Consider the following 12,549-nt stretch of genomic DNA (forward strand, 5'->3'; position numbering starts at 1 on the left):
ATACTGCAATTACAAGTTCAGGTTCCAGTATTTGCTTTGTAATTTCATATACGTTAGCATAGTACAGGAGTGAAAGGTTAAATTATTCATGTTGAAATATCCATTTGTCTTCAATAATCAGAAGCAGATACCATGGTGATGTGATGCTCATCAATTTAAGTTAAAACTGACAAAGATTAAACTATTAATTACTCACAACTAAGTTTTCATTAATGACTTAAAGTGAAGACACACTACAGATTTGTGTGTAATTTGAATGAAAGGCTTATTCATCTGTTTTCTGGCTACCAAGTGAGGGTGGGCGTATTTTTTAATAGTCCAGGTTTAAATGTGTATTTTAACTTCATGTTCTTTACCGTTGTCTTCCATGTCCTAGAAAGCTTTTTCTTTTTCCTTAATTGAAATATCTGATCATGGTTTCAGGAAGTGTGTGGTGGTTTTACTTGGGTGGGCAGCCGAGCTCCACCACAACCACTCTCTCACTCCCCCTCTTCAAAGAGGAACGGGGAGAAAATATGTGAAAAGGGCTCAAGGGTTGAGATGAGGACAGGGAGATCACGCGGTAGTTATTGTGATGGGCAGAACAGACCCATGGGAGATGGTAAGATTTATGGCCTATTACTAACAAGCTAGAGAAGTGAGAAACAAAGGAAAGAAACCAAAAGCACCCCCCCAACTGTCCTCTTCCACCTCCTTCCCCCGAGCGGTGCAGGGAAATGGGGTTTATGGTCAGGCTGTAGCGCTTCTTCTCTGCTGCTCCTTCTCAGTCACTTTCATTCCTGGCTCCAATGTGGGGTCCCTCCCCTGGGATGCAGTCCTTGCTGAACTGATCTGGCGTGGGCTGCCCACAGGCAGCAGCTCTTCCAGAACTGCTCCAGATATGGGTCCGTACCACGGGGTCCATTCCTCAGGAGCAAACTGCTCCAACCTGGGTCCTCCATGGGCAGCAGCTCCTGTGTGTGCTCCTCTCCATGGGCTGCAGGTCTGGCCTCAAATCTGCTCTGGCAGAGGTCTCCCACAAGCTGCAGCCTCTGTCAGTGCAGCTCTGCCTGCTCCACCATGGCGCTCCATGGGCTGCAGGGGGACATCCTGCTTCACCATGGTCCTCACCACAGGCCCCAGGGGACTTCTGCTCTGGTGCCTGGTGCACCTCTACCCCTCTTCCTTCCCTGACCTTGGTCACTGCAAGGCTGTTCCTCACAACTCTCACTCTCCCAGCTGCTGTGTGGCACAGCATGTTTTTTTTTTTTTCCTGTCTTAAATATGCTCTCACAGAGGTGCAAACAACATCACTTATTGGCTTGGCTCTGGTCAGCAGTGGGGCCCTTACCAAACATGGGGCAACTTCTAGATCCTTCTCACAGAAACCAGGTCTATGGCCCCCTGCTACCAAAGCCTTGCCACATAAACCCACTACACAGTAAAGGACTGAAATACAGGTTAGAAGTTTGTTTCCATCAACTAAAGGAACTGTTAGAAGCTGGTCTTTATTTAAGTTTTAAAAGTACATTTCTTCCATACTATTTTTTGTCACAGTGAAAACACTTTCACTGAAGTCACTACTGGCAGAGTAAAAGCCAAGAGCATCCTCAAGTTGTAGAAATAGTTAAGTAGTAACTGGGACTGGCATGGTAAAGAGATGTCAAAAGTCTTTCTTTTCAGTTACTCAGAAAAATATTATTAGAAAAAAGGTCCTTCAGAGGAAAGCTGAATTACCATGATCTAATATATTAGATCATAGCATAAGACTTAAGAATTGCTTATGTCAAAATTGCAAATATCACCAAATGAAATTACATGGTTTTATTCAAGTTTTTATTACAAGTTTTATGCAAGCACTTCAAAACATGCACTTCACCTGAAGTCCTGAGTTGAACTCAAGGCGATTGGCAGTGGGAAGACCCCACAAACAGTAAACTAATAAAATAGTAACAATGTTGGTTGTGGCATGCATGGAAGAATGACCTTAAATAGCTCTATGTTATGTAAAAAAATACTATTAAGAATATCAGAGTTAAAACCTGTATTCTCCATCAATCTATTATTCACTTTATTATGAATTGAACTAAAATGTTAACTAAGCTTTTATGAAGTTGGGAAAGTGGAAGAATTTTCTTCTGCATTTATATGCTTTACAGAGATAAGAACACATCACAGTTTAAGCTTTTGTATAAATTTGTATAAAACATTTATTGGGCAGTATACAGCTTTATTAAGACATTATAAACATTCTCTGAACACTTCAGGGGAGGCAAGCAAGAGATGTCATACAATCCTTCAGTCAGAAGACAGTTCCATTAATTTGGTTTAGCTGTGGCCTTTCCGTATAGTACAGTCAGCTCGCTCTAAGGGGGGGGGGGAAATAATTTAGTTCAAGGTACCAAACGGTTCTTATAAAAAAATAGAAAAATCACCATTGCTAAAAGCAAGTAGTGAGCAAGCACTCCCTATTCTCTACCTACAGAGGCGGGACCTTGATATAAAAATAAAGCTTCTAGGTCTAAAAATACAGCTTCTAGGTCTTTATCCTAACTCATTATAGCTGCATTTGAATTAATACCTGCAAGACTATAGTGATTAATATTCCTTAGGCCTAGATAGATACTTACTGCTGCAGATTAATTCATCTAAAAGTCTGTCTTTAAGAAAGTCAGGCACTATATGCAGCAAAGTTCTGTTCCATTTCATTCCGTTTGAAAACAGTTTACTTCCTTGAACCAAAAGTAAGGTAGATAGTATTTCAAATACAGCAGAGAATTATCAGGAGTAGTTCTTACACAACAAGGGACACAGACTAATAGATTGTAACAAGAACTGAAACTTAGCTGTAGCTTTGTAAGTCACTGTGAATGGGATAGAGAATGGCAGCTTGCACCCAGGGAAGGACAGACAACAGAGCAATCTAGAAGGTAGAGCTTATGCTTTTGTTCTCCCCTGGACAGTTACCAAACTGCACATGCTTCTAAGTGTTCTTTTCTACATTATGTATGTGCAGCACTTCTCCCCTCCCCGTTCCTCCCTTACCCTATTTCTCCCTCCAGCCTATGCCAACAAAATCAGGCTTAAACCCCAAAGGATTATGCACTTAGAGCTGACATCTATAACAGTGTCTCACGTGAAAATCTCAGACAAGGTGTTTGAATAATTGCATGTAAAAGCCTACTAGTTTAAGCTTACCACTAAGTTATGAATATGCTGTACTGTATCTTGATTTAGTAGTTGCACATCAATGTTACGAAGGTCTCCACCAGCCATACAGAGGGTCTAAACATGAAGAGAAACAGTTTTAAGATGAAAAAACTACTCTGAAAGTTTCTATTTGCATGGCCTATTTTTCTGAAAGCCATGTGCTTCCTGGCTATGTTGTGGAATTTTAGGAATTGTTCTTTCTTTTGCATAGCAGCATCTCATTTAATGATAATAACAACTATTATTAGTATTACATGATTCACAGATTAGCTACTCTAAGTTGAGAAAACTTTTTAAAAAGAAGTTTGATACCTGTCCATCAGCCAAGGGAATGTTTACAAATGGAACAGTTCTGTGTTGGGGTACTGATCTGCTTCTTAGTAACATGCTTTGAACTCTTCCACTGGTAGGTGCAGTTCTCGAGACAGTCTGTTGTAGTCCAATACTAGAATAAAAGAAAAAAACATTACTTTAAGGTTAACTTCCTATGCTCCGTAGATTTTCACACATGAAATAAATGTATGTCATAGCAAACATACCTAACAAAAAGGCAATCGTGTTTGCCTCTTCCAGTGCTGCCAGAAGCACCACTAGGTAATGTTGTATGTCCATGAAACACTGCAGTAACTTTCTAAGTCCTTGTTACAGGCCAGGGGGCAAGCTGACATTTGGACCTCTCACTAACAAGAATATCCACTCTTCAATATCAACACTGAATAAACAGTTTTGGGAAGAGGAAACTGCATGCCTCTGGGCTTAAGATAAGTCTATTTCAGAGGCAGGTAGTAAGAAATACTGAAGCTGCTAGCTCTGAGGTACAGGGCATGCCTTATGTCATACAAAATAACTGAAGTTCTTTCTTGATACAATTGTTTATACTCCACAAAAATGTAAGATTTGATTATCTTCTGCATGGCAACAAGTCTGACATTTATAGTAAGCCAAGGTGAAATGGTGAAAGGTGCTGGTTCCATGACCCACTTAACTATCAAGCTTCTCCTCTCTCTCCACCCACCGCAATCTGGTGACTTCTGCCAAAACAGAACTCTGTAGTATATGGAGAACGGTAACTGAAAATCTGGATGGTTCAATGAGGGAAGAACTGATGGTCAGTTTATTTTTAAACACAGGCATGCATATTGGTCACATTTCAATCAAGCTTATGCTCTGAGAGGTAGTCTAAGCTGTAAACTATATCTTTAAAGAACGGTAGATGGGAATAGAAATTAGATTATAAATACATGTTTTGGTTTGTGTTTTTGTTTTTTTTTTTTGTAAATGTGGGTGTTAATTGGCTCAGTTACAACACTGCATCCTGTACCTTCATGAAAACCTAAGTAAACACCCACACTCAAAGCAGATGTGACTGGTTCACATCCTCACTACCAAAGTTAATGGCAGACCATAAAGATCTAGTAAATCTAGAATAATGATTAATTAGTATCTAGATTTATATTCATTTAGGTGTACAGTGTCTTGATACTCCTTACCTTTTAGATGTCTTTGGCGTGGCTTTTAAATTTGTAGCACTGCAATCAGAGGCAACAGTCTTAACAGCCTCAGAAGAGTGAACAGACCTGAAAAAGAATTAAAGTAGTGATTTGTTTCTTGGTTCGTTTTAATTTCCTCATCTATTTCTAGTTTAGCTTGGATGAAGATAGGTGGTGAATTAGAGAACGTTAAAGTGTTCCATGATATATCTAGTTATATGTAAGTGAAAAAGCCCTCCTGAAGTAGACATATTAAAACCTAATGCCATAGGGAAATGAAAGGATTAGTTATATTAGTAGGTAAGGGAGGGCTGCAGTAGCTGACTTGGGGATAATTAAGGGATCACCCAGAACTTTGTGTGAAAAAGTCTCTTGGCAAGTTCCTTTTTCAGCAGGATTTAATTTTACACGTTCTTAGGACGTTTGTTCTGTGTGGTTGGCCTGAATATAGAGAATAATTTCTTTCCAATTTTGGGTTTTAACTCCATTCACAGAAATTTGAATGACAGCAATTTACTTCACAAGCTCCTTTTGCCCCCTTTTCCCATCCACATTTTGAAGACACTGTAAAGGCATGGTTTTGGACCAATGTTATTGTACTTGAATAAACACAGTCTTCAAAAACTGAAAAGCTAGACTTCCCCAGGCAAAGTGGCCTTCTGTATTTCAATTTCATCAAGCCAAAAATTCTATAATCCCAATTCAAGGAAATAATGTAAATAGGGCTAAGACTATCTAATTTCTTTTAGGCACCTGGATACATTATTTCAATTGTCTTTCTGAATACAATTTGAACGTATCAAAATAAGTGCCAGTGGGTTCAAGTATATATGCCAGAGGTAGAACAGGAACATCTCAAAGAACTTTTTCATGCAGATACCCACTGTTTTTTTATTTATTTTTAACTCATTAGATCTTATAGTGAGACTTGAATTTGGTCCATCATAGTATTATCTTGAAGGTGTTTTTGCAAGTGTCTATTTCCCCACTAATGACAACTTCCTTTCAGCTATGTTACACAACAGTTTATTACTCATAACAAGAAGCAACAAAGATGTTTCCCTTACGCACTCTGTTCCACTAGGTATTTTGTTTGGAAAGCTGTACTGATAACTTTTCGCAACTGTGCACTGTTCAGTGAGCAAGATCTTTTTGCCAGCTAGAGGTACTTTCTTGTTTAAGGTTCACATCGCTACAATACATCTGATACAGGTTATTAAAGGCATCTGGATCGGATTTATTTTTATCAGGCTCAAATCTCAGCTACTTTATGTGAATATAATTCTATTCAGTATTTATTAGTTCAAGTAAGTTACACAAGTTATAAAAGGCAAGACTTACCTAGAAATAGGGTTCAGTTTGCTATTTAAACCAGAGCCCAATGAAACCAGTGACTTTGTTCTGCATACCTGAAAGTGTGCATATTAGACTGCAGTTAACAGAAGTGGCATTCTAAGGCAACACAATAGATATTTCCAGGGAAGAATACTGTAGGAATTCACTGTTTAAAAAGAAGTTAAGCCCTATAGTGCTGCCTTTTACATATATTTAAAATGGCAGGTATGCATTCTAAAACAAGAGATTTTTTTAAAATGTCAAACCATGTTTGTTCATACTGAAGTTCAGTACAAACAACAGCCTTTCTAACATACACCCTTCCAACTTGTAGCCTTCTTATAATGAATGCCTGTAACTCCACATATAATCTTTTTGCCTTTGTTGAGTCATCATCTTTACACTTACATCAGTGTCTGGCTGAGGCACTGCACAGAAGGACTGAGGTGGTAAAATTAATACACCTTTGCTGTTTGTTTTGGAGAGCAATGTGGATAAAGTCATACAAACATAGAAAAACATTTATTCTAATACAAGGTTCAGTAACTAGAAAAAGTTTCAACAAAACACGATTCCTCAAACCATCAAGACTTCAAAAATCAAGAGAGAATGACTACTTCAGTACTTGAAAGTCTGAATGAATTACTGAAAGTGCAGATCCCGTATTTTATTATGAAGTTAACACACTATGCAGTTTAGCCTGGCTTAACTTACTTTAAATTGAATTTGAAGCAATTGACTTTTCAAACGAACAAGCAACAGGTCATTTGCCTGCCTGGTTATGGACCTAGCAGGGTTCATAGCAGGTCTGATTAGACCCTTATGTTGTTTATTTAGGACAAACTTACTTTTTTAGATATTTTCTTTGCAGAAGTATGCTTGGCATCTTCATATTCAACAATTGTAGTTACCTTAACTGGAAATATATTAGAAAGACGAGGAAAATAAAGATCTCATGAAGATCATAAAACACCATTTTTTTTTCCTTTAATGCTATTTATCCAGAGTTATGTATCAATTCTGTTATTTGATGGTCATTTGCCTGGGACAGAGTTCAAAGCAAATTGTGTGTTTGTCACAGACATGGTGACGCACTGGATAGTTAAAAGGCACTAGATAACCCTTTAACCCCCAGATAAAATTGAACTGCATTTCAGTGGTAGTGTCCTTCTTATCACAGTTCGGAGTACAAAGAGGAATGGTACTTTCCTTGCAAGCTTCAGGTCAAAGCAGAATCTATGAGATAACATGGCAACATTCCCAGCTCCTCTGCTATACTGTGATGCACTGACAAGTCACTTAAATCTGTCTCTTCTCACTATTTTCAGTGATAAATCCAAAGAGTGGGAAACTCTCATGTTTTCAAATACCTGAACAGTAGCATAGCTCATGATCCTCTGCACCAAAAACTGGTGGGACCTGTATGTTATATTTCTAGCTACACACTTTACCCTTTTATATTCTCCAGGCTTAACATTTGCAAATATTCAGTTGAAACCACTAAAATCACACAAAAATTAAGAGCAAAAATATGTATTAGTAGAGTGACTTGCCTTTTTTGCTGTTGGTCCTCGTCAGTTTGGGATTTGGTACATCTTCTAGAGAAGAGTCACTCTACAAAATGTTTATCCAACAAAGAGGTCAACAGTTTTTACCCAGCAAATGCATATTATCTTACAGAAGGCAGTGAAACAAAGGGGCATAGAAGTAAGTGACAGAAGTAGGATTGGCTAAATGCCAGCTTGTTTTTCAGGAACATCCGGATTGCTGCCTACAGATGATCCTAAATCTCTAGGTAGTGTTCATAACCGCACCATGCCTGGCTGCATAGCCTTTTCATCTCATCTTCTTTTTAAACATATAGCCAAACAAAATCATTTGCCTGAAATCTTTACAGTAGGAAAAAAAGATCTCTAGTCTGCAAGGTGTGATACACTTACCACTGCAGCAGCAAGAACCACTTCCTCCCTTCCTTGCAAATCTGTAACACAAGCAAGTATAACCTGTTCATATACTATTTCTTGCATAATTGTTATCTGCAAGTTCTTATCTTACAGACTGTGAAACTGAATAAGTAATTCCAGATTGCAGTTGCTTAAATAGATAATCTTAGGTAACAAGTTCTTTAGGATAGTCAGTTCACTAAACAATAATAAAGAAAAATCTTCGGCTACTTCAGTACATTTAATCTTTAAAAGTATACTAAGCTTAGTCACACAGTATATAGCCTGACTTCAGAGAACAATTTTTTTTTAAAAAAAAGCATTGCACTGCTGAAAGCCAATGCTTTTAGGTAGAAGCTTTCAAGAAAGGCATTCGAATGTGCGTTCAGCGCAAAGGCTTACAGTAAGTTCAAGGTCTACAAGAGTCATAGGTTTGATCTTTGTGTTGCCCCTGCAACTTCAGCTGCAAGGAAGATTCCAAAAACATCAGTTCTCAGCAGAATATACATCTGATGCTGAGTGTCCACCACAGCTTAAAATGCTGCATAAAAATGAGGTTAAAATTAAAGTTGTTCATGCATCACCACCCATAAACACTACGTGAGAAAAGCTCAATAGTCAAGGACTTCAGATTAACAGAAAGACAAAACAATCTCTGGGGCTAGGATGAACATGTTCAGATGAAAAGCAGTTCTTAAGTTTTTAAGCACAGACACTACTAAAAACTTGTAATCACTCCTTGCCTCTTCAGGCTCTAAGTAAGATGACTTAAGAGCACAAGAAAAAGACGACTTCAGACCAAACTGTTGCCTACTAATTCTACACCCTGCGTTACACAGATCAGTCTACCTGAATGAGAGTATTGACTGGTCACCTGCAATGTAACACTGCTGCTTAAAATATTCAGCAGGCAAAGAAACCTTTTTCATAAAAGTCCCCCAGCTTGCAGCTTTTTCTCACATTAGTCAAGGGCACACATAGAAGTTCTGATGTCTGATTTCCTCACAAATACCAAGTGCTTTGATCACACATACTTACTAAGCAAGTCTTTTCTTTTCATTTTTCTGATGGCAAGTGGTATCTTCAGCAACTCCACTGTGAACGCCTTCTCAGCTGTTTGCAAGAGCGCATCAAGCTCTTTCTTCATTTCCCGGATGCTTTCCTTAGCTTTAAAACAAAACCGGCTTTTATTGCCACGCGTGTTAAATATTTCCGAGTAAAATCACTGCTGGATCACATAAAACAACTTCATGTTTTCGATAGGGTGATTTGACTTGGAGTCAAAGCGATTTGCAAGCAAGCCTCCAGTTCAGGCAGCTCCACGCAGCTGCACCTGTTTGCGAGCGGATCGATGAAACACTGACATCTGTAACACCAGAGCAGGTTACCCTCTTGCCCACCTTCTAAGGAGAAGCGTGGCAGCACCGCGGGCGGCGCAGAGACGTTTTCAGGGCACACCGGCCACCGACGAGCACCCCGACACCACGAACGCCTCAGGCCGGCACCGGGGGAAGGCGCCCAGGCCGCGGGGCCCCTCAGCAGCCCCGGGCCCCCGCCCCCGCCGCCAGGGCGGCCCCTCACGGAGCGGCGGCGCCCGCGGGGGCCGCTGCTGGGACTCTGAGCTCTGCCCCCCCGGCCCCGGCCCTACCCTGCTGCTCGAAGTCTCTGAGGAAGAGCGCGGTGCGCTGGGCCTTCTTCTCCTGGGAGAGCGCCCCGCGGTCGGGCTCCACGCCCGAGTCGGTGCTGCGCCGTTTGACCGGGGGCTTCCTCACGGGCATGGCTGCGACCACCCAGGGACAAACGAGCGGCTCCTGACCCCGGGAGCTTTCCGAAGCGCGGGGGCTTCTCCCCACCTGCCTCCCCCCGCTCCGCCCCGGGGCCGAGGCGGGCACGCCCTGGGGGCGGCCGTAACGGGCGGCCCCGGTCCCCGACACGGGCTGGCGGCTGGGAGGGCGCGGGGCGGCCCGGGGCCGGGGGCTGGAAGCACCGGGAGGCCATGGCCGGCCTCGTCGGGAGGGAGAGGGGAGGCGGCGAGGACGTCCCGGGGAGCCCCGGGGCCAGGCACGGCCAGAGAGGCGCAGCGGGCTGCCGCGTCCTGCCAGGAGCCGAGCGCGGCAGGTGGGCGGGTTAGGCGCGCACGGGCGCTTTCTCCTGGTGGAGAAAAATGAGAAATTCCTCCTAAAATACGCTTCTATGAATTGCTCTGAAGCAGGCGCTGCTGGCCGCTGCACCGGAGGAGCAGCGGTAGCGCCGACGGCCGCTTTCGTCCGGCGGGGTGAGTCGTACCCGGCGCCGGGCTGCGGGGTGCTGGTGGTACTGGTGGTACTGGAGGTGGTGGTCCTGACGGTACTGGTAGTGCTGGAGGCCGTACTGGTACTGCTGGTACCTCTGGTGGCGGTGCGGCTGCCAGGGGCGGGCGCTGGGAAGCCGCGGCCCCGTTCCTCGTTATTTCACTGCTCGTCCTGCCACAAGGCGTTATGCAAATCCCTACAGTTTGTGTAAGCTCTGACCGGGTGAGAGGAGAAAAATGTAATGGTGTGGAGCGTCAAGGATACACACAGTACTGAATGCATTAAAATATTCAAAGGTATATTCTTAAAAATGTAATTCCTTGTAGAAATGTGTGACTTTATATGAATTCAAATAATAATAATAATAAAAAACACACCAGAGGTTTGAGTATTTTAGGTTTTATACAAATAATCTAACCTGTATTCTTTATTGATTGAGGACCTGCATTAAAAGGAATTTAGATAATGTTGTAAAACACTAGGGTTTTCTTCATACAGTGTACACAATTCATGTTGTAAGCTCTCCGAAGTTAGTAGGTTCTTCAACTCTTCTTACGACTGGCACAACCTCAGGATCTACTGAGCCAGATGGGACGGACTACATCACTCAAACAAACCTGTGAACTCAGACTGACAACTCGTAGTATCATTTTAGATCAGACCATGTTCTTGTTTGTAAAGCAAACAACCCCACCACAATGCCCCCAAATAAGTGCCCCCAAGTAGATGCTTCAGCTCCAGAAAACACTCCAATACCTGACATAAACAAGGATATAGCCAGCTTTTGCTTTTGTTTTAGTGGTGCAGTTATACACACAAGCAGGACTAGCTTCCCTTTCCCTAAACTGTATTTTCTTTTGAATTACCAAACATCGCTAAAGATATTCTGAGGTATCACTGCAAAAAAAGACAAGATCATCTTGCTCGGTATGTTTAATCTCATACAAACCATGTAATAAGATTTAAAAAAAAAAAAAATACCAAACAATCCCCTCACCAAACCTTTCAGGCCACAATTGTTCAGTCTTAGTCAAGACTGATCCTCTCTATGAGGAAATAAATCTGTTTTGCTTAACTCCTGGTTACAACTCCTTAAAGAAAAATATTTGATTAATTATGAGTATGTCTAAGATCATCTGTATGTTCAATTCTGCATTGGTGAGGAATAGTTTTGTGACAAGTCCATCAAATTTCTAATCCGTAAATTGGAGCGATGCATAAATCAATGGTCTAATACATGGATTAAAGTAAATACTATTTCCAACATGAAGTTAAATGCTTCAAATAGTGCAATCCAGGAAATCTTGTTTCAGTAACATAGGAAATGGAGAACTATTGCTCTTTCTTCTTTTCTTTTCTTTTTTTCTTTTTTTTTTTTTTAAACATGTGCTTTATTGTTTGGAATTCTCATACATCTAAAGTACCATTATAAGGAGCACCTGTAGGAAAATCAAACCTAGAAGCATGCACTTGAAAGTAAGGATTGTCTGTTATTAATCAAATATTTCATAGACATTGAAAATAAACCTCCTTTCTTAGCTTTACAGGATTGACCCACAAAATGCACATCTACCTTATCACAGTACATACAAATATTGTGGATGGACAATAGAAATCACCACTCTTCCATATGAGATGCATCAAGAACAAAGCGTTATTTCTTATAATGTCAGAAACATAAAAGGCACCATAATAGAATGTTAAAAACAAAACAAAACAACAACAACAACAAAAAAAACAACGCTTCAGTTTATGCCATTATATTTTGGTTTAAAAGTGTAAGAATTGTGGTCCTGACGTAAAACAAAAAGCCTTTGACACCTGTAAAGTATCATTAGAAACTTGTAAACCTTTACATTTTTCCAGAAGTATCAGGTGCAAATGCAAGGCAAATATAAAATCTATCGACTTATTAAATTACAAATACTACCCCAATGAAAAAGCTGTAGTTACAAAAATATAAAAAATATTCTAACTCCCATTGTTAGATTTTAGTTTCAATCTACAAGTTTCAATCTACAAGTCGAAAGCCAGATCTGATTTAGACACATTTCTAGACTAGGAAAGCGCTGTTTGTCATATTTTTAAATCAATGTTCTAACCTCTTACTACAGTTTTGCTTTATAAATTTGTTTTATTAGTGCATGTTAAGGATGCCAAGGGGAGAGTGCTAACAGATAAAAGCTTGCATTTATCAATGGATAGTAGCAATGTGAGTGTTCCCTGTCTGCTGTCCTCCCAGAAATCATTTCACCCATCACAGATGAAAGTAAATTTTTTTGTGAAATGTTTTTTCCCCAA

The 12,549-nt window shown here is 40.7% G+C and overlaps 1 protein-coding gene across 1 annotated transcript; it reads right to left on the minus strand.

The window, feature by feature from the left end:
- Positions 1-2,297: 2,297 nt before the first annotated feature.
- On the minus strand, positions 2,298-9,735 carry LOC311214334 (borealin-2-like; the record flags this gene model as incomplete). The annotated part of the gene is made up of 10 exons (XM_084294846.1): positions 2,298-2,345; positions 3,178-3,264; positions 3,502-3,634; positions 4,680-4,766; positions 6,021-6,088; positions 6,863-6,930; positions 7,568-7,628; positions 7,955-7,995; positions 8,996-9,124; positions 9,606-9,735. 10 exons carry the CDS (start codon positions 9,733-9,735, stop codon positions 2,298-2,300), a joined length of 852 nt encoding a protein of 283 aa, XP_084150972.1.
- Between the last annotated feature and the right edge of the window lie 2,814 nt (positions 9,736-12,549).

The sequence above is a fragment of the Netta rufina genome, assembly GCF_964035555.1.
Source record: "Netta rufina genome assembly, chromosome: 13".
In the NCBI taxonomy this organism is placed as follows: domain Eukaryota; kingdom Metazoa; phylum Chordata; class Aves; order Anseriformes; family Anatidae; genus Netta; species Netta rufina.